The 27,204-nt window shown below is 35.4% G+C and overlaps 2 protein-coding genes across 4 annotated transcripts; one reads left to right on the forward strand and one right to left on the reverse strand.

Annotated features, from left to right (window-relative positions):
* Positions 1 to 1,748: 1,748 nt before the first annotated feature.
* Positions 1,749 to 11,559, reverse strand: LOC145730597 (spondin-1-like). 3 transcript variants are annotated; one of them, XM_081981882.1, is made up of 9 exons: positions 11,414 to 11,559; positions 11,036 to 11,325; positions 10,781 to 10,980; positions 6,537 to 6,792; positions 6,327 to 6,485; positions 5,555 to 5,707; positions 3,441 to 3,717; positions 2,321 to 2,591; positions 1,749 to 2,198 (listed from the first exon to the last, which is right to left on the reverse strand). In XM_081981882.1, exons 2-9 carry the CDS (start codon positions 11,223 to 11,225, stop codon positions 2,034 to 2,036), a joined length of 1,671 nt encoding a protein of 556 aa, XP_081838008.1. In that variant the 5' UTR covers positions 11,226 to 11,325; positions 11,414 to 11,559; the 3' UTR covers positions 1,749 to 2,033. The 3 variants fall into 3 exon arrangements, with proteins under 3 accessions (XP_081838008.1, XP_081838009.1, XP_081838010.1); XM_081981883.1 differs by having other exon boundaries at positions 11,036 to 11,340; positions 11,414 to 11,520; XM_081981884.1 differs by lacking the exon at positions 11,414 to 11,559 and having other exon boundaries at positions 10,781 to 10,990; positions 11,036 to 11,202.
* A 4,636-nt stretch (positions 11,560 to 16,195) lies between these two features.
* On the forward strand, positions 16,196 to 26,240 carry LOC145731084 (E3 ubiquitin ligase Rnf121). The gene is made up of 7 exons (XM_081982674.1): positions 16,196 to 16,467; positions 16,531 to 16,565; positions 16,623 to 16,764; positions 16,818 to 16,972; positions 20,314 to 20,542; positions 22,897 to 23,030; positions 25,940 to 26,240. Exons 1-7 carry the CDS (start codon positions 16,423 to 16,425, stop codon positions 26,160 to 26,162), a joined length of 963 nt encoding a protein of 320 aa, XP_081838800.1. The 5' UTR covers positions 16,196 to 16,422; the 3' UTR covers positions 26,163 to 26,240.
* The last annotated feature ends 964 nt before the right edge of the window (positions 26,241 to 27,204 follow it).

Raw genomic sequence — 27,204 nt, forward strand, 5'->3', positions numbered from 1 at the left:
AAGAAAAAGTGGCAATGAAAAGATACTTTTAGTTTTGGGATATCTCTTCAAATAAGGTTAGAAATAAATAAAAACAAAAAATCAAATTTTCAGTTTTTTTCGGATATCTTCGGAAGTACTCGGAAAATCAAAATTTTTAAAACAGCATTTGGTTGGACTTTATATTGCGCAACTTTGCCCCAATTTAAACTTTCTCGTATCTCTTATGGTTTCTGAGATCCCAATGGTGAGGGTCGAATTTGAATTACCCTGTATAGTGCACGCTTTTGCGGAATACTTTGGAAGTGTCTATGATGGCTCTGAGCCCTCTGACTTGCTGCCGAATTTAATTGACCTAAACAACGGCTCAGCCGTTTTTTGGCGAAGAAGATAAGGGTGGCTAAAAGACAGCCCAAGAAGTCTGCGGGCCTTGATGAGATTCCGAGGTTTTTTATTCATGACCTGATTTGTGTACTTGCCCGTCCACTTTGTGATCTATTCAATGCTTCTCTAGTGCAGGGGACATACCCGAACCGCTGCTGGAAGGAAGCTAAGATGTGCCAGATACTAAGCTAAGATGTGGAAAATCACAGACCCGTAGCCTTGATCTGCGGCTTCTCAAAGTTATTTGAAAGGTTACTTTATGACTATCTGATAAGGGAAGTGAAGTCTCTAATCAACACGGATTCTTAGGAGGCCGTTCAATTGCCACTGATCTAACATGTTTGTGACACAATAGATAAGCAGGGATACATGGTCGTGGCATACACTGATAAATAAAGCCCTATGTGTCGGTCGTTCGAGACTCCCGGAGATTGTTTGGGGCTGCGGCATTCTGTGGACGCCGTATACCAATAGTGCTTGAACAATTAATTGCCATTGAACACCAAGTGTTCCATTATGACTATTACTGAGTCGGCTAGAGTATGGCTCGTTGGTGTGGTCGCCTGTATACAGAGAGTACATCGATATGATCGAGAGGGTTCAGCGTAAATTTTTGAAATTCTTATCATTTAAAGCTGATGGTGTTTATCCGGATGGGGGCATTGACAATCCTATTTTGTTTGAAAGGTTTCAAATGAACAGTTTGGAGTGTCGACGTAATTTACATTGTGTAATTTTTCTATATAATCCTTCTCTACTGAGTCGTCTGAGCTTCTCGGTTTCCAGACATGGCATCAGAGAGCAAGACTTTTCTTCATCACCGCTAGAACGAACTTGATGTTGCAGTCCCCCTGCTACAGAATGTGATTCTTATATAACTTAGTTAATCGAGCCTGCAAGCTTGATTTCTGTATGTCACTCACGTGTTTTAAAGCGCTAATTAAGAAATGTATTGTCTGTACTGTTGCATCTTAGTTTAGTGTGGTTCTTGCTATTTTCTAAACTCATACTTTTTGTATAGTTGTGTGGTAGATACTACAATTTCTTGAGTCAGTTAAATGGATACTGTACTTGCCGTGCAGTTCGGCCCTGTTAATTATAATGTTGGGCCGAAATAAATAAATAAACCGTACATACCAATATACTCATCAGTGCTATTCTGAAACCGTAAACATTCAGAGTTTCCAATTTTCTTTTTTACCACCGCTTTTCCACATTTTGTCATTGCTTTTCGGGCGTAATTAATTTTGCTTCAAAAATACTATCTTAAGTTTAAGTATTTTACAACACCATGTTATTCCCCACTATCTAAAGGCTACCCGAAGACAATAGTAATCTTACTGTCAGAAAGAAAAGGCCTTTACACCTTGAATCACACTTGATGATTATGATTGTATTAAATATATTTTTTAAATTACCTAAACTAAGTTATATACATTTCACTGTATTTTGAGATAAGTAGTCGTGAGTTTTGGGCGGGGAGTACCCAACTTCTTAGTCATAATCGTAAGAATTTAACACAACACACTTAATTTTTGTCCATAATAATAACAAAGTAGTCTAGTTTACTGCTGTCGCAGAAAATATTAAGGACAAAACTTACGACTTTAGCTAAGAAATTGGGTAAACCCGGCCTAAAAAAATTTATACTTTTGTTAAGTAATAGTTAATCAACAAAATTCTTCACACTGCACTTCCTCCATGTTGGCACACTGTTTTTCACTTTCCTCATCTTCTGTTATGGGAGTACCGATTCTGTACCGTTTTTTTGTTCCTTTACCACACGAACTACTGCATGGCGTCCACTGAGTCCAAATGATATTTGGACATATTTCCTAGAAAAAGATAGTCATTTATTTTCGTACACTCTGGGTGTCCCAATAAGCTAATCGCGTCTTAATTTACCGCCGCAAATAGTTTGGGACGCCCTTTATGAGACTTAAGAAAAACGAATTACCATTGTCTCTTCACCAGGCTCGCAGGTTGATTCGCATTCCTGCGTTTCTTCTTTTACGATATTTCCACAAAATTGTTCAGTTGACGAATGTTTAAATTTAACGTTCCTGGTCATATGTCCTTTACCGCACTGTACACTACAACTAGACCATTTGCTCCAACCAGTAGTTTCACATTTGGGTTCTTTCTGACGTTTAATAGGCGGCTCAAGTATTGAGGTTTCTTCTTTTGGTTCTTCCGGTTCTAATTCAACCTCTTCTTCCGCAGGTTTTCTATTTAGAAAAAAGTAATTACTAGGTGTACTGGGTGTTTTCAATGTCAATTGTAATTTATTAGCACATTTTATTTAAACACAAAACACACCGCTAGGTTTGTTCATATACTTATTGGACTGATTTTTTTCACTACAAATTGAAAATTGCTATTAAATAACATTTGTGAATCTGTATGATGAAACCCTTGCGTAGATGTTCAAGTATGCATGACGTTCAATGCACGATTTTTGATCCAGGTTGTAGTGATCCGTTCTGCGGTTAGTCCCTGATAAATAAACGGTTTTCTAACGTTTTGCAAAACTCTCATATTTGAGTTGTGAGTATTCAAGAGAGTGGATAACTCTCTGATGATGCCAAGGAAGATTTTGTCAAGAAACCGTCTGCTTAGGGGCTAACGAAGGAATGTATGACTATAGGAATCCATATACGGTAACGGACTGCCAATGGACGTCCATAAACGGACAGAAAAGGTATAGTCCATTGATACCAAAACCAAAAACGTATCAACGTCTGAACCTAATATGGACGTGAAATGGACATCCAATGGATGTCTATGAAGTCCATATGGATATCCATTGGACCTTCTTGTGTTGTTTGGGGAGATATTTGCCAAAAAGTGCAAAGGAATATGATTTGAAACCAAAAGATGTTTATGGAAACGTCAAGTTGAAGTTATTTTTACGTTACGATTTGAACACCCTGTATTTCGGAAACAAATCGTTTGCGCACTTATGCTTATAAACACTTCTTGCCATGTTGTACTAATATATCGAGATATAATGTACTAATATATGTGAAATTTACGCTAATTTTCGAACACCCCCTATGACTCTAAAAATAAATTACCGATCAGGATCACAGTCCTTTTTATACACTTTTTCCAACTTGAAATGTAATCTGGCTATGGGCTTCATTTGGTCACCATTTTCGTTGTAAAACGGTGATCTAGGTTCAAATGGGTCTGATGACGTAATGTCCTTTATTATAGGGTTAGGGTTGTCACTAGGGTGGGATTCGGTATATTCCACGCCGTCGTCAATCCCGACATCTTTTGGGTAAAGGTTGATAGTGCGGAACTGTTTCCAAGAACAATTCGACAGGCACAGTTCAAAGTTTGATACACCTAAAACAGAGTATTTTGTGTTATTAAGAGCGTTTCACAGTAAAACCGTCATAATTCAGAATTTTATTATGCAAAAAAAATAATCCCAGCTTGCTATAGATGCATAAATTGTGATTCACCGATTTTTGATATGACAATGTGAGGTATTCCCTGGACGAAATCAGAAATTCTATATCTTATCGAAGAAAGGAGAGAGAACGAAGGCAACCAACATGTGTACAGAGGACACACAATAAAGCAGTACAGAGAAAAATTAAAGAGGAACCAGATTACCTAACAGCTCAAGGTGAGGAAATAGAAGTACTAAAAAAGGAATTTGACAGCTTTCACATGCAGGAACAGATAAGGGAAATGGTTGGATGTTGGATGTAACAGATCCAAGGCAACTGACGTGGGGAAGAAAAGATAAAAAGCATACCTGCCAAAACTGTTTGATGATGAAAAACCTTCTAAGCCGGTCCTAGAGTAAAACAGTGTTCACTTAAAAATATTAAGTTTAGAAATAGTAAAGGCCTTGGAAACTATGAAACCTGGTGACGATGATGTAATTTCTATTCTTCTGCACTTATTTATGATAACTGCGAAATTTCTAAACAACGGCTATCATCCACGTTTGTGCTCACATTCAAAAAACTGAATCCAAGAGAATGCTCAGATTACCGAACCATCGCTATTATGAGCCACACCTTTCTTAAAGATTAATTATAAAAGAATTTACAGAGGATTAGAGGAAGACATTATTAACACGAAGGACGTGGAACACAGGAGGCGTGTTATGCATGTTATCTGGATCTCAACAAAGCCTTTGACAAGATGAAACATTCCAAGCTACATCAGCAGAAACGTTTACTCCGACGACGTTAATTAGTAATCTATACTGGGATCAAAAAGCTAATACAATGGTAGAAGACCAACCTACAGATGAAATGGATTTGTAATGATTTGAGAAAAGGTTGCATCCGAGCATATCCCTACATTTAACCTCTATATCTAAGCTATTCTTAGAGGAACTGAATGAGTTAGGGCAGGGGTTTCATAGAGTGTGGTCCAGGAAAAAGAAGTTTCTATAGAGTTCGGAATAGATGTTTTGAGACCGACTAGCCTTATCATTAGTAAGGCAACTAGTGACATGACAATCAAAAAAGTCAGAAAGGGGGGCTAGATTGACTGACAAAATATTGTATTGTTAGAACAGTACAGACTTAATTAAATTTTTTTAAAATAAAATATTGTGTTTAGCAGACCATCAAAAGTGGAAAAAATTAAATAGACAAAAGTTTCAAAACAGAACGAGACTGGCAAGAATTCACCAAAAAAATTCTGAAAGAGAATTGCGTCCACCCTTCAAGGAATTTAGGGTGTTTATCCCGTAATACCCTGGAAATCCTAAAAGCCGCGGATGTCCACAGTCTTTTGCAAAAATTGACTTTGGGAAAATAAAGTTAATAATAGTTACAAAACTCCCACAAGATTTGAACCATACGAATTTGACGGTGACAAACACCACGACAGAGAATGTGTTGACATAGAAATATCTAGGAACTTGGATAGAATAATCGGGTGGCCAAACAAGAAAAATGGGAACGAGGATAGAAATACTTAGATCAATATTTGTAAAAATGAAGAAGTTATTTACTAATCGGGATATTAACATGAAACTTAGGATGAAGATAAAGAAACGCTACTTTTCTGACTGAACTGAAAATACTTTCAACCTGTAAGATAGGTACAATATTTTACAATAAACCACACTGTAACTGTCGTTGATTTACATTTTTTATGCCTTTTTTATGCTTTTATACAAAATAATATCACTACATACATATAATAATCTTACCAACAATCCAGTCAGGTGACGGCATCATTTTTGAAACTAAAGAAACTATATGGTTCTCGTTATCCACCCTAAAAATTGCAAAGGAGGAGGAGGTTATATTGGGGTACGCTAGTCCTCTGGCTTTAATTATAGTATGCAGATGCGTTATTTTCTCTGTTGAATAAAAATAAATAGTTGCTGGTTTATGATTCTTCTCTAAACCACTTCGATGTCTTCAGATTTTAGGAATGGGCTCAGTAAACGCCAAATTGTAAAGTTTTACAGTTCGCCGAAGTTTTGCAAATTTATTTTTACATTATTAGAACTGTTGTGTATATCAATAGGACTATCCAAAAATGCAAATCTATAGGTGTGTTTCATCTAAAAAAAATCCTTTAACATACCACAGTATTCTGCGACACTCTGTACAGTCCCGACTAATTGTAAAACGTGCCTCTATTAGCCTTAGGAATAACCCTAAAACTTCGTTTAAATCGAACAATTATTAAACAAAACCCGTAGGCTATTATAGTTTTAGTTGTTATTAAAGTTATTATTAATTTTAGAGTAAATATACTCGGGAATTACCTTTTTAAGACCCTGCTCAATCATATTATTAGATAAAAAAATTGGAAAGTTTCTCATTACGCCACCCTCAAAAAATTAATTTGCAAAACGTCGGTAAACTGCAAAATCTGGTTTTACTGTTACTGATCCCCTTCCCAAAACTTGAAAGAATCGAAAATAAATAGTTTGTATTTATTATTGCTAAACGATTTTGAATGTAACCAACCCATAAGTTCTGATTCCAAAGTTTTTGTACTGCTATTAAAAGCTAATTCCTTAAGTCCTGAACTTGGTTCTTCCCCAATATTCCAGAATTGATGTCCAAATTGATGTGAAGCCCCGATGATGTCACTGAATCGCGTCGTGAATAAATCTTCTGGAAAACCTGTAAATAGCTACGTTCAAAACAGGAATTCTTTTGAACTGGTAGACTTACCTTTAGGATGATTGTTTCTGATCCAGTTTCCTTGAAAAGCCAATTCGTATTTAGCTTCATCACAGGCGCAACAATACTCCAGAAGTTCTGGCATTGAATCTTCATCTTCGTCCAAATTTTCGCATAAAGTTTTGGTTAAATATCCGTAATTTGTAGCTTCATCATCAGAAAACCATTTATCGTTCGATTCCACCACTGTGGCTTTAATTGTCACGCATCCGCTGTTTGCTGGTGGAGCCACCCAGGTTACGTTGACCTACAGATGTTATTATCAATTGAACTAACAGCATACACATTATAATGTTTTAAAAATTAAATTTCTCGAAATGCATCGTACAGTTGAAAAAATTATAAGCTGTAGGTAGGTTCTTACTTCACAGTAAAACTTAAAAATCAATTGCTTTACAGCTTTCTGAGAAATATCACATTTTAATCTGCTTTTCTTGTTCTGCGCTACTGAAGAAGAGGTCAGTTAGCCTCGAAACGTCTATTACAAGCTGACAAGCAATTGATTTTTGTGTTTTATCGTTGGTACGTCCCAAGAACTTCCCTACAATGTATTTATAACATCAGTAAGAACGACGCAACGTGCCAAACGTAGCAACTATATAACATATTATAAGTTACACCTGTGGTATCCCATTCCATGACGTAATGTCACTACTGTACCATATACACAATCTTCCGTTCAAAAACGGAAACAAATTATATTAAATTGTCGTCATTACTAATCTCTTTTTCTTCTCAGCCCGTGTTCATCCACTCCTGGATGTAGGTCTCTTCCAAATCTTTCCACGCTCTTCTATCCCCAGCAGTTCGGATCCAATTCCTTCCTGCAATTTTGGATATCGTCTCTGGAGTCTACCAATGCTTCCTTTGGTCTCTTGGGCGCCAAATTAATATTCCATGTGCCCACCCGTGGTCATCCTGCCTTGGCATCTGACGGACCTGCTGTCCATCTCCATTTTAGTAGTGGCACAAGCCTTAATACATCGGTTACTTTAGTTCTTCTACGAATTTCCTGGTTACGAAGTTGAAGAGGTGATCCCTCCTATCATAGTCCTATACATTGCGCGTTGAGTGGTTTTTAGCTTATTGGCAAATTTGCGGGTAATTATTTCGAGTCTATATGGAAGCACCGGCATCACCCAGGATTCAAACACTTTTCTTTTAAATTTATAGAAAATTCACGAGATTTAAGAATCAATCCTAGTTGCCAAAAGCTGCCCATAAGATGCCTATTCTTCTTATGATTTCACAAGATTGATTTTCTTTGCCAAACTGAATTTTATGGCCTAAGTAAATATATTCTGAGGCAACTTCTAGGGTTTGGTCGTTAACATCAGTTACCTGGATGTTTTCTGTCTTTTGTACCCACGATCTTTGATATGTTTAAGTTCATTTTAAGTCCAATTTGCAAGGATGACCAATTAAGTTCCTAAATGATGTTGGTAGTGATCACTATGTATCCTCGGCAAATCATAAATGGTTTAGACATCTTCCATCAATATTAATTCCGTTCTCTTGTCAGTCGTCCTCCAAGGAAGTGAACCAGTTTTGGTGAGATGTGTCTCCTTGCTTTACTCCTCTTTTGATTGTCTTTCTTGTCGGTTTTTAAATCATTATCTATCGTTATTTGATCCTCAGCTGGACTTTTTTATTTGACGTAGTGCTGTCTCCAATTCTCCGATATTTATTTCAGGGACCTCTTCTGATCCTACATTTTGTATTATTTTCTGTAGAGGGTTTTGTTGAAGTCTTGATAATAGCGGTCACCATTTCACTACAAACGCCAACTTTAAGATTCTCATTGTTTTTCACTTACTCATTTTTGATCTTCCAATTGATAGTTTAGAACTTTCATACTTATCTTCGATTGTGTTCTTAAATAACTCATTTATTATGGTTTCTTACATCTTTTCGGATGTTCCTATTTATTTTTTTTTGTTAAGATTTTTATACCTCAGGTTTTCTTGGTCCATTTATTATTTTCTAGATTTTATTAGATTTTTTGTTCGGGGGCTAATTTTGCTCTTAAATCTTTTTTGTTTAAGACATACTTCTTGTAGCAATTTGAATACTATTTGGGATGTTACTGCAGAGTTTGTCTATCCTGTCGTGGGTGTCGGCGGTTCACCTAGTTTAGAGTTTAAAATACGTTGAAAAGTGTCTTTGTTCCGACTCAAAGCTTCAACGGTTGGCTATTTTTGTTATTACCTATGAAATCTGTATTTATTTTTATGGTTGCTCGTACTAACTCGAACGTTTAAAACTGTGACATCCTAGAATATATTATTCATCTGGATATACTCCAGTGCATAGCTCACAATCGACTGGATCCTCTCAGGATTCCCTAAAATGTAAAAGCCCCAGTGACGCCCTTTGCTGCTCTAGACAGAAGCACCTTTAACAATCTGTCGCCACATCAAGACATTTGGGAGTTATGCCTCCTATAGCCTATGTCCACCTTGGGTAATCTTGCCCATGCAGTTTAAAATATTCATTCAAGAATGTAAAAATAACCGTTGTAGTGTGCATTTTTTCTATTTCTACAGTGTTTCTAGTTTCTATTCCTTCATTTCTTAACAGTGTAGAGAACAGATAATTAGGCCATTGCCACTGCCAGAACGGATTTGTAATTACAGACTAACTGTCGTAACTGTGAGATATGAAAAGACCAATCACTGGAAACGGAGAAACCAAGAGAGCAACCTATGACAATATGGGTTGATGCAAGAGTGGGAGAAAAAATGCAGAGCAGAATGAATATGGACATGGCAGATAAGATCAAAGAGAATATAAGATGACACTAAAAAAGTTTCCCTTAGCGTTGAGCTTCTAGGTATAAGGGAATCAATAAGATGTCTACTCGGATTGCCAGATGGATGCCAGTTTTATGCTGAGAGACCACAGCTTGCACAGGCTGGTGAGCAAATGGAAAGTACGGTTGGTTGTCTAGTGCGTAAGGGTTACGTCTTAAAATTTGAATGGGAGAGAAAAAAAGGAGAAGCTGATAACAGTGATAACTCACCAAGGTATGTTAAGTAAGTAAAGGTAAGTAAGGATGAAGGATAGGAAGACCGTTAGAAACGAAATGGTTATATGGGTGATGAGTGGAACACAAAAGGACTGGAATGTGTTTGAGAAAGGGAGAGTGGTGTAGGAAATCTGTAGGAAAGTAGATTGGGACAGATTGTTATTGTCCTTTAAAGGTACTCAGCTACTGACGGCATATGGAAACCTGCTCGAATACCTGGGACGTTTTGAACTAAAAAAAGTGCGCATATGGTAAATATGTGGAAGTACGAGAAACGGGGGACTCGTGGGAGAAGAGTGTGACTATAAAGAGAAAAAGTGCCAGATTGTGTAAAGTAGGAAGAAAGAGAAAGAGGTACTGGTCATCTACTATGTAGGTCGTGTGTCATTAGTTTTAAGCTCAGTTTTCTCTACACTAGGTTAACAATTTTAATTAGTGGGTGTGTGTGATTTCTGTATACTCAATGGCTGCATTCATAATAACAAAACGACTCATAAAATCGAAAAAATATTCTAAACTTGATGGAGAAAATTGTATTCGATTAGTGGTATTTTGACTACACGTGTCGCACAGTTAGTAGTTATTTTCCTCTTTTCATCCAATTTACGCGAATTCAGTCAGAATGTCACTACTTTTAGAAGCAAATATGCTCAGACAGTTTAAAAATTAGTACATTGTATTTAGTAATTACTACATTTTATTTTCTTTTTCAGAAGGATGATGTGCAATATTTTATTAAAAGCCCTTGAACTTGACAATCATGTTCTCTTATTAATAGTTTTAGTAAAACTTTTAAGACAGAAAGTAAATGGAACTAAATATTTAGGTTCATTTGGATAAGTTTAAAAGAAATTTGAAATATTGCATGTATTTGAATTAAGTATGCTACACCTTTTGTTTCCATTTAATCGTCTCTTGCGGTTTTCAAAATCTCTGTATTCAGTTATAATCAATATATCGCACAATCAGGTGACAATACTGTTGTACGTAAAAAAGTGTTCTAATGATACTTTTTTCTTAAGTTTCTGACTCTTTATCAATTTCTCGGAACAAAACTCGGTTTTTAACACCGGAATTCAGTTCTACACAAAATGCACTAAAACTTTCCCCACGTAACTTTTTCTGTAGCCAATACGTGATCAGTGAGATTCCAATATATATATAAGCAAAAAAAAAATTTCAGACAAACTGAATATTATAATCTTACTTGATTTTTGGGTTGGCTATTGGCTTCATTAACCGTATTGGGGCATAGATGACTAAACCTGGATAAACCATCACCGATTAACTCAAATTTTCCAGCTTGCTGCGTAACATCATCATCTGGAGTAGCTCTACTTTCAACGCTAAGTACAAAATTTCTGAACTTTGAGCTGGGATGACCGTATATGTCCACTTTAACTGCCACTGCAACTTTCTATATTCAGTATAGTTTTTACACCTGTAACTTACTGTATTTTACCATTATATCTTCTATTTGGAACATACTTTTCTAAGCCACCATCGTCAATTTCTAAATAATACCTTCCGTCATTTGGTGTTGGATGTTTTGAAATTAGTAGGTCAGACCGTTTTTTCTCACAACCAAATGGTAACCCATCGGCAACCAGAACAACAACCATCACCAACAGTATTAAAGATTGGATTAGCATATTTGCTGTATTACTTTAAAGCACCAAAGCAACTTATACTGATGTGATAATTATAAATCGAATTCAATATGATTAACTAGTATGATCTTGTCCTCATTACCTAGAAAGAAATAGGCTATAAATTCAACAATTATTGCATTATCAGTGTTTATAATGCTTGTGATACCCCAAAGATATGCGTAACTTACCGTCTGTCCACTTATCAAAAATGTGCGATTTTCAAAACACATATTATTAGTTCACTACCGCAGTAGTATAGTATATGACGGGTTGATTGTTGTAAGTTTATCTTAGCCGGAGAAAAGTTATCTTCCGAATGATTGCTGGTGTGTTTTCTAAACAATAATTATATTGCGAACTTGAGGTCGATAAAGTGCTGTATACAGCGTGTCCCAAGTTAGAATCAGGAAAATGCAACAAGTTTTATTGATAATTCCTTTGTATGTACGTTTTAGAAAAAAACGGTCAAAAGCTGGAGAACAATTGCCAATTTACTAGAAGAGATGCCAATTTACATTACATTGACATTGTCTTAAGATAGCTATTTCGCAAAAAATGCAAAGCGACACAAGTGTGTTAAGCTAACAAAAAACGTAAGAGGAAAGTTGAAGCAAATATCATTCTCTAAAAAGAATCGTCGTTTAAAGTAGAAAACTACGTACAAAATACGAATTTTGCTTATTGGATATCAATTTATATGTATAGTATAAAGCATTGTCTATTATAAACAATTCAAAGTTTGCTATTTAAAACTGAAAGACCGTGTATATTGTCAAAAAGGAGGAATAGTTTCAACTCGTTAATAATAGCTAATTTGAAGCAAGTTTAATAAATTGTTTATTGCTAAAAATTGAGTACGATAAGTAATTAAAAAGTTACGATAACTACCATTTAATTTATTTCTTCACAATTGTATTAATTGAGGAAATTCAAACAAAAATAAGATGAAGTAATAAAATAAACAGGTAAACGTTTTAAATGTGACAAATATGTGTGACAAATAAAGAAGCAAAGGTCAATTCTAACTATTACTTTGTTGCGTCGTCTTATTTTTGTTTGATTGTGAATCAAAGTTTGACTTTACAGTGCGGAAATAGTTATTTACCTAACAAGTGCAGAAAGTGACACTTTCACACAGGCTGTTTTTTAATGAGTGTTCGATATTTCACAGACCGATTTCTCAGGTATTTTAAAGGTAAAAAGTCCATATAAGCATGGGTTTGCATGGCCTTACTTATCGACCTACAGGGTGTTCAAAATTAATTTATGTTTTTTGTACGAAAACTTGATATTTGGGGGTTTTAGATGTAGAAGGCGCTAATTAAAATTAATTTTAAACACTCTATAGCTCGATAAGTAAGACCTTGCGGACCTATGTCTATATGGACTTTTTACCTCTCTCGATGACATCGTCGAGAGGTACGGAAGAGCACTTCGACCGTTTCGTCATTGCCTTTGATAATGTCCGCCGCAGATGTTGACGAAACGTCAGGAAGAAATTCCATTGGACCACGGATTATAAGCCCGGATAACTTTTGTATTTCAGAACCTGGGAATCTCCGAAAACTGAGTGACACACTGGCACAGTAGAAAGTACATATTACTGCTATTCAGGAAGTACGCTGGTTAGCACAGGGCATACTTTAGAAGAAACAGCACCACATCTACCACAGCTGTTAGAAGACTAGACACGAATTGACGAATTTAGGACAGCCTTTATCGTTGATAATAAAATAAAGCATCTTTTCATGGATTTTAAAACAATCAGCCCAAGAATTAGTTGGGACCAAAGTTAAAGCAAGAATCTCAAACGCAAAGACGGAGAAAGATAGAAAGAACACTGGCTACAATACAGAACAGTTAAAAACCCTCAAGTATTAAGAAGATATCAAGATTATTTTCAAAAGATATGTATGTAATAATATGCAAATACAAAATAAAACAAGCAGCAAATGATATATCGGGAATAGAAAGGCCTCCCCCACTTAACGACTGGTTCGATGACGAATGCGAGAAGATTACTGAAAGTAAGATATAAACTTATGCAGCAAAGAAGGACTCTTGAAAGAGAGGAAAAATACAGAGATCTCCGAAGAAAAGAAAAACAAGTGCATCGAAAGAAAAAGCGAGCTTTTGAAAATCGCGTTCTGGAACAACTCGAGTCTTTGATGTCCTCTCAAAATATGGGACTAGACAGTTTTATAAAAACCTAAGTTGCACAAAAAAGGAGTTTAAGGCAAGGCTTTAGTATGTGTAGAAATAATAATGGGCACATAATTAGCAAGAAGGAGGAAGTCTTAGTGAGATGTGAACATTTTAGGGAACTGCTGTGCTCTGACAAGGATAACCAAAATATGACATCTCGGATACCAAGTAATACCACACAAAAACGAATAGTTAAAGTCTGGAACGAAGAGCAAATGTCAGATGAATTGAGCAATCAACTTGAATCCAAAAACTATAGAGGAATAACACTTTTTAACACCATTTTTAAAATATTTTTCAATGTCCTGTTTAGTCGTCTGTGCACACTCCAAGACGGTTCTTGCTTAATATTAAAGTGGTTTCAAGCCTGGTCGATCAACAACAGACCAAATTTTTGTACTTCACCAAACGCCATCTGTTCGTGGATTTTAAATCAGCATATACTGTGCTGAGAAACAAACTATATGAAGCCATGGACGAACTTCCCGATAACCTTGTTAAGCTTACGAAGGCCACCATGCGAATCGTCGTCTGAAAGGTCCAAATAGCTTTGAAAAAGGCTGATAGAGATGCTGAGATGGACAACAGGAGAACTATCTTAAATAAATCCTCGTAAATCATGACAGATGCAGTTGACCTAGACCTACTGCAACGCACCCCACGCAAACGAAAATAAATGTTTGCCACTTTGTCAACTGCTGCGGAAAATATGGGACTCCGGATAAACGAAGAAAAAACAAACGCAATGGCGTCAACTACAAAGAACAGAGCCATAAATATGGTTCAAAACTTTAGCATTGATAATTTTAACTTTGCAGTGGTTGAAAGAGTTCTCTCAAGACAAACTAGAATTCCACCACAGACGAAATAAAGCGAAAAGTATTGTTGGCGAATAAATGCTACTTTGGCCTGAGTAAACATTTAAGAAGCCGAAATCTAAGCCAAAGAACAAAATTAGCAATTTACATAACACTTATCGTGCCAGTTTTAATGTATGGATCAGAAACTTGAACCATGTTTGTCATACAAATTTGAAATCTACAATAAATACAAGCAAATATCTAATTGAATAGATGTTGTAACACATATCAAGAAAGGGCGATTAAGATGGGCGGGACATCTATAACCAGGGCGCGTAAAAACCACCCTCCCCGGCGTATCCTTATTACACAACCTGGAGGAAATAGTCGAAAAGAGAGACCAAGGCTTAGTGAAAGCTATTTGTGGACAAAGACGACAGGGAAAAATCGGCGCAACAAACTGGCAGCGGTTAGCTTTGAATAGGGATGACGGGCAAAGAAGACTTGGAAATGTGAAAGCATAACTAGGGCCGCAGTACCAGTGATGATGATGAGGTATAATTTACAACTCCTCGTAGAAAAAATGTAGTTCCTCACACATGTGAAAGTAAGTTTCCCACACTCGACTGCTTGTCCGCAATCGCATGCGGAAAAGTATTGTTTTGTATATGGTACTGGGCTACTGAACGGTGCCTAGTACTTTTTATGAGTAGTGACCATATGCCTCCTAGAAGCCTACAGCCCTCAAACTTCCCCAAGGTTGTAATTACTGAGCGGGAGGAGTGGGAGAATTGAGCTGCCCCGGGGGTCGTCCGCGATGGATCCAACCGGTTCACGGATGGATCCAGCAGAGAGGGGCTGACCGGGGCAGGTGTCTACGCCGCGACAGGCCAAACAGTGAAGCACTTTGCCTTGGGTACATACGCTACTGTATTCCAAGCAGGGCTGTTTGTGTGGGCTAGAACTATCGGGCCCGCGACAAGAAACCATAATTAACATTTGTTCTGACAGATCTGGAGTTCTGGAGTGCGAAACAACCTTGGAAAAGTCGCCCAAAAGAACGACGTACGTCCTGTGTGGGTTCCGGGACATGATGCTATTCCGGGAAATGAAGAGGCGGATCGAGTGGCAAAACTGGACAGTCGGAAAGTGTACGTTGGTCGAGAGCCGACTGTGGGGATCGCCAATAGCAAGGTGATCCAGACGCTAAACTCTTTAGCCCAGCAGCTGTTTCAAGAACGCCATGGGTATGAGGCAGGCCAAGGAACTCATCAGTGGCTCCTCAGCCAAAAATACGAATTACTTGCTGGAATTAAGCAGAGATAACTTAAGGACGGTGACTGGCATACTGACTGGCCACTGCCAGCTGAGACGTCATCAGTTCTTGATGGGTATCATCGCGTACTCTACTTGTCGAAGATGGATGCTTGGAAGAGGAAGAGTCGGCAGGACACATCTTAATGTGGTGTCCAGCCATCACCCATTCGCGAACAACATTCCTGGGAGAGTCAATAATAATGCCCAGGGCAATCATGAGCTAAGACTCTAAGACCTAGCAAACTAGTTGGCTTCTTAAAGTCGACTGGATTGCTGTAGCTCCCAACAACCGGGACGTAACAGGCCCATACAGGAGGCTTATACGTTTCAGGAAACAAGAAACAAGTATTGTTTTCCAGTTTCCACCCTTTTTTACTCCCTTCCACACAGTGTGAAAAAGCGGACATTACTGTGGCATCCGACCAGGAAAAACATGAGCATCATGAGCCTTTTTAAATACGGAAATCCGAATTCCCTAGGAAATCTGGAGTCCGGACAAACCACCTTTGCGTTTTACCAACCAACTTTAGCCACTCCCAATTTCATAAAACGACGACGACTCTGTGTCAGTGGACGACGTGTAGTTTTGACATTTGACTTTGACATTTTGTCAGTATGTCACTTTATCGTATGATTCTTATGATTATTGATATCAATTATCACTTGACACTTATCAGGTTATTACTGTAGTGATAAACAGTTTTATCTAGATTAGCCAGCAGTAGCAATGTAATTTCAGTGAATTTTACACTTAATAAAATATAACTAATTTATTTCCAAGATTTCTAACCAATTTGCCCTAAAATTTCTAGTGTAAGATGCATTTTTGTCAGTGTATTTAAGTGAATGTTTATAGTCCAGTTCTGACTTGAAAAATGGATCAGGATGATCTACATAAACCCGTTGATTTAGGAAATAGGGTAATATTTTTACTTCCGTAAGTAAAACAAGTAATTTAAGTTCATATTTGTGGTTTTATTTAGACTGTCGAGGAACTGAGTAAAGAAGAGCGAGCACGGTAAGTCTACAGTTTAAAATCCTATCAGAACAATTGAAACATGGTCAAATTATACAGATATGAGCATCAAAAACTGCATGAGATCCATAAGGGTCATGAAGCAATGCATATGGAAATGGTTCTTATTCTAATAGGATCACTAGTTCTTGCCCAAATCCTTTTAATTGAATGGAAGAGACGACATTATAGAAGTTACTCTGTAAGCTTATAATTTGCCTTCTGCTTATTGAGTCTTTTGAATTTAATTTTCAGATAGTCACTTTATTAGGAATGTGGTTAGTCCCAGTAGGGATTTGTTTGAGACATCTTTGGTGGAGGTTTATATTCATATGGTTGTTATTTTCCTGTATTACTGGATTAATATTTACAAAAGCTATGCAGAAACCTTTAAATGGGACTACTCCAAGGTAGGTGATTGAATTTTATTACTCTGAAAAACTTTCTATCTTGTTTTAACTAAAAGTTAAATATAATAGACAAATTTTGGCCTTAGTGTTTACCAAAGGGTTTACAGTACCTGACTGTCACAAAATGAGGTAGATTAAGTTATTACAGCTTAAAACTCATGTTATCAATATCAATGTGTCCTAATTTTGAGTCACTTCATTGTGATCTCACAAACTATAATAACAAAAACAGTTAAATGTGGAGTATTTTCTCTAGTATTTTACAAAAACTAGTTCTAATTTGACATTGGATTTAAATACTTTATTTTAATATACCTAAACTGTTGTTTTTGAGATACTGTGGCAAAAATTCAGACCCAAAATAATTTTTTTTATGATTTTTGCTTATTAGTGCTTAGATTTATTGGGTTTGTAGTAATAAACATACCAGTTGGAACAATTGCTATAGATCACTATTGCAATTTTCTAAACTGCTAAACTTCCCAGTTCAATTAAATTAGACAATGGTTGTTAAAATTGATTACAAGTTAAGTTCTCTAGACACTGTTGTAAAATTTTGTTTTATTTTACAAATATTGGGGATTGAATTTGCTGAAGAATATGTTTTTTTATCAGGTTCTTAGTGAACTAATATTTAGAGCTGCTTAAAGCTTAGTATAGTCCTTTTACTGATGATGGTTGAATTAAAATAATTAAATGCTGTTTTAAATATTATGGATTTTTTTGTCATTGAAACAAACCGGTTTAGCAACATTATTTGACTGCTTTACAATAACTCATTTTAGTCATTTTGACCCTTCCCAGTGTAAAACCTTTTTATACATTTTTCAAAAATATCCAATATTATTGTATAGCTGGAAAACCGACAGTTTACCAACTTTGCACTACTTCTCAATTTGGTTGTCATTTAACATTTTTCTTTTTTTACAAAATTAGCCTTTATTTCCTAAATTCTTAATAAAACACGCAAAAAGAATTTAAAAAAAAATCGTAATAAAGTAAATCATTAAATTTGTCTAGACACAAGGACAAAATTTGATTTTAATTGAAAAATCAAAAATCACTGATTTTTTTTAAAAAAATTATAAAAATCATTTTTTAAATTTTACCTTCAGTTATTTTAAGTGATTTAAAATTATTTTGATATTGGACTAAAATGCCAGAGTTGTGGAACCTCCAAAACTTTTGGATAAAAATTTGTTGCTTATTGCAAAAAATCAGGAAATTTGATTTTTCTACTTAGTCTCCTATTGTTTTGAACATGTTTTGTTCTCATCTTGATCCTTTTTTTCCCATTAGTATGTGATCGGTGCAACGTAAGTGTGCGATTTAACTACTTAGTTTCTTCCTGTCAATCAAAATATCAGTGCAAAGTTTGGACTTATAAGAAACAGCCTGGAAATTGAGAAAAGAGGGAAATTAATTTTTTTTATATTATTATTCAATTCAATTCTTATATTCAAACAAAACCAAAAAAAATTATTGGTCAATTGGGGACTACTTAAAAATTTCACTTATTTGTACGCGTTTATTTCCCACCCTGTATAAGGCAGTTCAAGTGCATAAAAGCGAAAGTTTTTACATCATCATCAAGTCAATAAACCAAGCCCAATGACAGTCCAAACCGCATTAAAATCTGTTGATTCGTTTCGAAATGGCGAGGTTTTAAAAAAAGAAAATTGTTTACTTATTTATTTTTATTATTTATATGTTCCTTTACGAAATCTAGAGGTTGTGTTTAAGATAAATCGAATTTAAGTTACAAATTTTGCGATTATTTAAAACGTCGAGTTGTTCGTTAGCTTTAATAGTGTTCCATTAACTTAAATAGTGTGGTGCTTTTTGCAGATTTTTATTTTCACAATCAACCTTAACAATAAAATAGTTTACCAATCATCCGTACACAAAGTCCGACGGTTTTTCAATTTTAATGAAAACCACCCAAGAAAAGCAGATTGTATCACGCCCAATTATTGTTTCTGTAAACACAGGCATATTTCCAATTGTGCCATTATTTCAGAAAAGTTAGATTAGTTAGATTGTCATCAAAAGCGACTAGCTTTTCCTAGAAAGCCACGAATATCCGATAGAAAAAGGGCAGATTTAATGGAACTTAATAAAACATATTTTCAAACCGTATAAACCATTTTCCAAATCATTGTAATGGTGTTCAATTTACCTGTTTCGACAATTTACCATTTTGATCTCAGTAACTGTGTTCTTTTTCTAAGTCTAAAAATTAAAAAACTTCAGTAAAATATTATAACGGTTTATTTGTTTCTATTTACTTTACTTGCCTGACATTCTTCATAACAATAACGGCACAACTCAAAAGTTAAACTAAAAGAAACGTTAACATCAGAAAAAATAAAAATCATTTTCTGGGATTAAAAAGAAACTAATTTTTGAATGAAGTGCAAATAAAAAAATCTTAGTTCTTTTAAAATTGGACCTAATAACATCCAAGATTTTTAAATCACAATTATCTGGAAATGAAACTGTCTGAAATATGCCTGTCTTTTTTCAAATGAGCGTAGTCCACCAGAGATTATAGTTTTGACCTGTTGACTGCTAGAGGGCGTTAAATTGGCGGGTAATTTTTTATAATTTTTCTGCGCTATTTTTGAAAGTGAAAGTTCTACTTTGTAGATCTTTCAAAATTAGTAAAATGTGAGCAAAACTTTTTGATTTTGGTTTTTTGACAAAAATATTTTGCTTTAAAAAAATGTTGTCATAGATAGTAACTTGTCATTTGACAACTTTTGTCCAATTTAACCGACTTTGCAACTATTACAGTTTGCAGCAAACAACTATTATATCATTACTTGGGTCAATGTCAAGCTAACCATTTGTAGCTGTTTCATGTATTGTTTACTAGTTTTAATAAGTGCCTTATTTGAAAATAAAAAATTTTTTAAACATTTTTGGTCAGAAATTCCATTCAGTTGATCTACTTCCTGGTTGGTAGTAATCACATGTGTTGCTTTCACTCAAAATTAGATATGCTATACAAAAAGATATATTAAATTTTACATAAATATGTATAGAATTTGACACACCAAAAAGTATACTTCTTAAATGCTTATTATACGGCACTACTGCATTTTAGGGCTTATGGCCGCTGATCGAATTTTTAAGCAGTATTGCCAACTTAAAAACTACTAGGAACACATCTGTCAATCGTAAGCTTGTTTGTTTTAATGTCATTTAAGCTCTTGGAGGACTGCAACAGTAGTCTAATGATCAACAAACAATGCTATAATTTTCAAGATCACAATGTCGAAACTCAATTAAGGACACATTATCTATTAGAAACTATTTACTACAAAACCCTTTACTAGGCTAGTGTACAAATGGTTCCTGTTACTCCACAAACTAAGTTACGTCCTCGGAATCGTGGGTTATGTGATTATGATGGCAACATTTTTTGGTCTCAATCTAGTCTTTAATGCCAAATCGAATGTGTGGATGGACACCTCGATAATGTTTATTTTCTACGGCCTGTATTATGGTGTACTGGGAAGAGACATTTCAGAGATATGTGCTGACAAAATGGCGTCGCATATAGGGGTTAGTTTATTATTTAGTGTATAACAAAAATTGGAACGCTTGCAATATCTCGATAACTGATTTTTTTTCTGTAATTATGTATACGTTTTCAATTTGATTATTTCCTACACATGTGCAGGGTGGCCCATAAGTAATGGTAAAAAATTTATTGTTATCTTCAGTTTTTGGCTAAAATTAGATTCTTGTTTTGATTATTATTAAAAGCGACCAGCTTTTTCTAGAAAGCCACGAATATCCGATAGAAAAAGGGCAGATTTAATGGAACTTATTAAAACCTATTTAGACATTCGGAAGTTTTCCCTTTTAACTTAGGAGTCTGAAATTTTTAATATACCCGCGTTGTGATTGTACGTACGTTTGGCGTACTGGACTGGTTGATCAATTGCTTTTGGTGTGATGGTAGAAATTCGCTGTATAACGTCAAAGGTCAATATATCGGCTCATATAACATCCTACGCTCTAACAAGTAACCGAAAGTAGGAAAAATTTCTTGTGTTAAACGAATCTATAATTTTAGTTAATTATTTAAAATAAGATATGTTAATCTGGAGTTGCAAAGGGTTAACATCATCATGCTCATTCATCCCACAGAATAAGAGACTATACGACGCTGTCAGGTTAGTGTCTTTGATAAGCCTCGTATCAGATTTATACTATCTAAGCAATATTATGGTAACCACTTTTTTAATCTTTTATTATCCTTCTTCTTCTTATCAGATATTTTCGTCCACTCCTAAATGTAGGCCTCTTCCATATTTTTCCATTTCCGCCGAATTTTGTTGCCAATGGCCTCCGTGGTCACCCGACTTGACACTTCATTTCGATTTGGAGGAAACGTCCAACGTTCTACGTGACATTGTCAGCTTAGGCTAGGCTTGCAATTGTACCTTTACTGTAATCTTGGGGTATCACTTTGTAGTGATCATAATAGTTCGGTCAGTTCGTGAACATTGACGTTAATATTAGGTCACCTCGCTTTTATTGCTTATAGCGGCTCGAATTCAGCTAGGCATTGTATCCTCTGGCAGAATATTATTCGAAATATTTTGGAACCTATTTTTTAATTTAGGTATCGTGCGAGCAAGGTATTTTCGAAGTTATTTCTTCATGTTATGCCAAAGAGATGTTCGTTTTAGTATCGGTATTTGATGCTGTTCTAATCACAGTCCAGTATTTCTGACTGTGTGCCCAGAAATACTGAACTGCTGCCCTCATGCTGGACAATGAAATTTCCTTCTTCAGTGTTGAACTGCTCTATTACAAGTATAAGACTCAGCTCTAGAATGTCTCTAAATTTCTGTGTATTAACAGTGCCATCAATAAGACACAGTTTTCCAACACCCTTTCCTGATATGCAATCGCAAACCATCACCGATGCAAGAAATTTAACTTTTTTGACCAAACATTCGTCATTGAGATAAATTTCCAACTGAGGTGCGCAAAACTCTTTTTTTATTAAATTATGAATTGGTAACAAGTACTGAATCCATTTCATACTTGAAAAATCTACGTGTTATATTTGAAACAATTTTATGGAAATAGTTGCTCGTTGTTACTTAATTCGTAATTTATTGAACGATTCAACACAGACTACGGCATGGCTGAACTATTATGAGCTTGGGTTTGTATATCCTCCGCTGTTACCCGACCTAACGCCACTTTACGCCTTTAAAACTTCAAAAGTGATCTTGGGAAATCAAAGTTGTTGGTACTCTTGTTCAAGGGCTTTTACGGTCAACTGATCTGACGCCACTTTACCGAGATGAGGCCATAATGACCTTCTTCGTCCGATCAGCTCTTTCAGCGTTGATTAGGCTTGTTTTTTTTTAATGTTCGCACGGTCGCTTGACAGCTTTAAGACGTCACATAGTTGATGTAATTAGTCTGATTACTCCGCTCCAAATTGTTGGTATTTAGAATGGCTTCAGACAGTGCGCTTCTTAGCGCTATAGACCAAAGGAATAGGTGTGGAAGAGCGCGTTGCCAACAAGTTCAGTAATTTTCTCTTTCGGGAATTTTCCAAAGTTTCGGTGATTCCTCTTGTCTTCGGAGAACGAAGCTTCCGCTGACAAAAGCCGTAAAGCCTTGGTTTTAGAGTGGAGTTTCTTAAGTCGTATTTAGTTGTAATACCGAATACACTAATTAAATATTAATGCTGTATCATAAAAGGCAATGAGAACAACAGAACAGATCTATTCATAGCTAAAATATCTTTAAATCAGTTTTTTTAACCATATCTCTTCTATTGCAAACAATTTTAGAAAAAATCGTTTTTTTTCGAGATATTGCGATGTTTCCATATTTTTGTTTTACGGTGTTATTATGATTGAATTGGAAGTTATTATTGTTTTCAGTATTATTCACCGCAAGGTATTCCAACTAAAAATCTTGACCCAAATGTTTGCGCTATTTGTGGTAATCGACTACTAGTGGGCACTGATGAGGAAGGAGTTATAGAAAACACCTATCAGTTAAGCTGCCAACACGTGTAAGTAAACTTGAAACTATGTAATCTCCGTTCCAAAGCAAGCGACAGTAACGACATTATTTGTGACGCCATATTAAAAATGTACATGTGTCGAAAATAGGTTTAAAACATTTTTTTGCGTACTCGGTAGTTGTGAGCTTCAGGGTTTTTTCCTTGATGTAATAAGTGTTAATTTTTGTTGAAGGAGATTTTATTGCTAAAACACAGAGCAAGACTACTTTCAGTTCAGTCTCGATAAATGATTGTCATTAATATTGCTGCATGTAGGTGCATAAACTGTATTTTGTTTTATTATTTCATATTTCACGAGTGCATTCGGCAGGCAATTAAATGATTCGAAATTGAATCCCTGAAGTAAAAGTAACAGCGTTACAGGGGCCTTTAGCTTTTTGTGGTTAGTTTTAGTTTTAGGTTGTTAATGTTACATTATCAAAAAGGACAGTATCTAAATGTTCCACAAATTTTGGTAATCAAGTCATTTGCGGTCATGGTTTTTCTCCGTTTTTTTCTAGCTGAAAATATCTGATCAACCGCAAATTTTTGGGTTATTTCAACGATTTGTTAAGACATACACTCATGAACGAAAACTTCCGTTTCGTCTTGCTAGGTGTACAAATAATGACAATTATTGCGTCACTGCTGTTTGCTGTGGAATGAAGATCAGTTATTTTTAATAAAACTTACAGTCCATTAATCTTTTAATCGTGATTTATTATCCATCTATGGTCATTAATAGACTATATTTTATTACTATTTTTATGGAGCCCGATTATTTTTATTTCGTCAATAATGTTGTCGCAACCAAATAGTACAGGATGACCAATGAGGGGTGACTCTCTAATTCTTAAAAACAAAAAAGGAGAATACAAATTTTGTCAGAGTAATGTTAATTTTTTCAATCATTATACAGGATGGTTTATAAGGAGTTACACATACATTCATACATAATTATGCTATTATACAGGGTGTTTTTCATAATTTACTGGACGGATAATTTTCTTAATATTTGTAGTTTTAGGTTTAAATTAGTAAAACTGCAGTGATTTTCCTCACCTCCAGAATCTGAGCTCATAAAACTGACGTCAAATGTCAAATCTTGTCATAAAAACAGTTTTTTATTGGACTGTAATTTCTGTCTTTGTTCTGTATACATATTACTATACCATTTTATTGGATTTTTTGTACTGATTTTAAATATACAGGGCATCTGAAATTACTCGGACGCTTACAGGTTTATCCGATTTACAGGTTATCCGATTAAAATGAAGGTACAATTTAAAATTAATCAGGACTGTACCCTATACAGAATGTTACAGAAATTAGTGACAATAAAATTGTGTTTTATTACTTTTTAACACAGCCTGTATATTATAGTATTTCAGTCCACCGTTTTGGACGTTTCCATCACATAGCACGGTTTTGGACAAAATCGCAACCAGAAATCGAAAATGAGTAAAAATCGAAATCTGAACTTAGAGAAAAGTTTTTCATAAGCCATAACATATTTAAAAAAAAATATTTTTTTTTAGTTTAAATTAAGTTGCTATCTAGTTGGTCAATCTTAGCAGAGTAGGCATCTGTAATATCAGAATTTTTTATTTATCAAAACGATCATGGTTTTCTTCAGCGCTAATTCTCCGTCCAGACTGTCCCACGTATACTACTGGACAATCGTTGTAACTTAACTGGTTAAGTTGGGTTCTGGCGATTTCATTTCGATGCGTAAGACCCCCACAATATTTCTTTAAACTAATATCAACACTAAAGAATAATTCTCAGAGAACTTTGGATTATTTCAAAGGAAAATGAAAATAGGTAGAGCCATAATTTCACAATTTTTTTTTACTCTATCTCTGCGCCCTCTTATTGTGGGATAAAAACAACTTTGAAATGAAAAGTTATAATTTCTTTTTTGAAATATGTATCTGCATAAGAAACTACGTAGGTATACAAATTTCTGTTTAATTTGATCACCCGTCAAAAAAAAACATTTTAAATTGTAAAAATGCAATGTTTACCGTAAACTTTAAAACACTTACTACTCTACTTTCTTCACCAAGAGTATCATAAAAATATTTTAGAAGAGCTCAAGAACACTTTATTTATTTTAATAAATACTAAAATTCTCACAGTCTTCACTTGCGAAAAAGGGTGTTCCCCGCACTCGATTGATGCCTGTTTCCATGCTTGTAAGTAATAGCATGTTGTACAACAAGGGTGAATAAGATGTCCCTATCGCACGAGGGCGAAAATTCGGGCGAGAGCGATATGGACAATTCGTCCGAGTTTTACAGGCTATTTTTTCTACGACTAATTGGAATTAGTTACCAAATTTCACACAAATAAACACTCAATGTTTAAAACGTTTCCGTGTTTACATTATCACTTTTGACGCAGCCAAAGTTTGACAGCTGATTCTTCGTCTTTTAGGTTGAGGTGTTGAATGGATTTGATTCATTGTAAATTGTAAGTTTGTATCATTTTCTTTATCATATAATAAAGTAGATGTTTTTATTCTTTAATTGAACACTAACTGAAACTTTTAAACGGCTTTTTCATTGCCTCAAAACATAAGCCAAAATGCAATGTTTTGATGCCAACTGTCAGTGAGGATGACAATCAGAAGAATTATTTTGTTTGCGTTCAAGATTAGCTGTAATTGGTCTATTTCATATCGCACAGTTGCGGAAAATCTAGGATTCTGTATTCGTTCAACCGTTGGCAATTGCCTACTTATTCGTTCCCTAAACTGTTAAGGAACGAACCAATATCCCTGTAGGAGTAAAAAAACTAACTTTAGTCGTTCTCTAGACACTTCCTAATATACCATCACCGTGAATAACCCTGAATGTGGCAGAATTTTGCACACTGTGTAATCGTTCATGAAAAATATCATATTTTTTTTCCAGATTCCACGAATTTTGCATTAGGGGTTGGTGTATAGTGGGCAAAAAACAAACTTGCCCGTACTGCAAAGAGAAAGTCGACCTCAAACAAATTTTCTCCAATCCTTGGGAGAAGCCGCATATGCTATTCGGACAACTGTTGGACTGGATCCGATGGCTGGTAGCGTGGCAACCTTTGGTACTCTTTTTGGTGCACGGAATCAACTATCTGCTCGGGCTAGAATGATATTAGGTGTTATAACAAAGTAATTTTGTTGTATGTACGGGGTTCGGTTCGAGTAAATAGATGGAATTTCTACTGGAACCATTCAGCGTTTTAATTTGTATTCCTATAACCTATATGTAAATATACAGTGCATTTTTTTTAACCCCCAACATAGGATTTTACGTGTTAATTTGTTAAGCCCATGTTATTTTGGAACTTGACGGGTGACTGTTTCGTACCATGAAGCTTAAGGTTTACCAATTCGGCCTAAAAATTTATTAAAAACTCGCAAAAAACATTTTTTTTACGAAATACTTTTATTTTTCCATACTCCCTGTATGCGTGGTAGTTGCTTATGGTTTTTGATTACTGGCAGCGCAGGTCGCACCTAAAATTTACCGTCAAAAGTAAAACATTGTGGTCAAAGTGCGAATATTAACTTTATATCAAGAAAGGTAAGTACAAAAGAAGTACTTTTTAAATTTAATTAATTAGTCTTGTTTTATGATGTCTTGGACCAGAATTTGGCCACGTCCAGCTGTCGTAAGGCTAGAGACTTCTCCAGCCTTACGAGTATTTATTTTTGTTGTTCCCTCCTCTAGGTCCTCGAGGTTTTTTAGTTTTAAATTTTATTTTATTTTATAAATAGTTTTAGACCAAGAGCAAAAGTAATTAAAAGTGCCCATAGGTGTAAGTGGAGGCGTCCTTTAAAAAAAAAATGTTGAAAATCAATCAGATTGAAAAAAAAAACTTCAAAAACTTGTCAAGAGGAAAAGAAAAAACTTAGATGAAGCTCTGGAGAGGCTGGGAAACGTGTTTGACTTGGGGCGTCTGTCTCCAAGTTTGTACTTCCCCCAGTAATTCAGATATTTGGACCGAATCCTTTAAAGAGGCTGGAAGGGCGTTGTTTGGTTAGCAGATTTTTGGAAACAGCTTACGTTTGAGCTATTTCCCAAAAAGAAGAAGTTCGTGGAGTTTGTCCTGATCAGGCAACTGATTATTTGGAGCTGGAAACTTAGGGACCTCACCTTTAGATACGGGAGCAAAATTAAATCGGGGTTCT

The sequence above is a fragment of the Ips typographus genome, linkage group LG6 (assembly GCF_016097725.1).
Source record: "Ips typographus isolate SLU linkage group LG6, UJ_Ityp_2.0, whole genome shotgun sequence".
In the NCBI taxonomy this organism is placed as follows: domain Eukaryota; kingdom Metazoa; phylum Arthropoda; class Insecta; order Coleoptera; family Curculionidae; genus Ips; species Ips typographus.

What these genes read in the sequence shown, in the direction of transcription:
- LOC145731084 (XM_081982674.1), top strand. Translation starts at nt 16,423, where the DNA reads ATGGATCAGGATGATCTACATAAACCCGTTGATTTAGGAAATAGG. An exon ending in AGTAAAGAAGAGCGAGCACG is followed by an intron (nt 16,566 to 16,622) that starts GTAAGTCTACAG and finishes CAAATTATACAG; the next exon opens with ATATGAGCATCAAAAACTGC. An exon ending in CAGTTAAGCTGCCAACACGT is followed by an intron (nt 23,031 to 25,939) that starts GTAAGTAAACTT and finishes TTTTTTTTCCAG; the next exon opens with ATTCCACGAATTTTGCATTA.
- LOC145730597 (XM_081981882.1), bottom strand. Translation starts at nt 11,225, where the DNA reads ATGCTAATCCAATCTTTAATACTGTTGGTGATGGTTGTTGTTCTGGTT. An exon ending in ATAGCCAACCCAAAAATCAA is followed by an intron (nt 6,793 to 10,780) that starts GTAAGATTATAA and finishes TAACATCTGTAG; the next exon opens with GTCAACGTAACCTGGGTGGC. An exon ending in GTCACCTGACTGGATTGTTG is followed by an intron (nt 3,718 to 5,554) that starts GTAAGATTATTA and finishes ACTCTGTTTTAG; the next exon opens with GTGTATCAAACTTTGAACTG.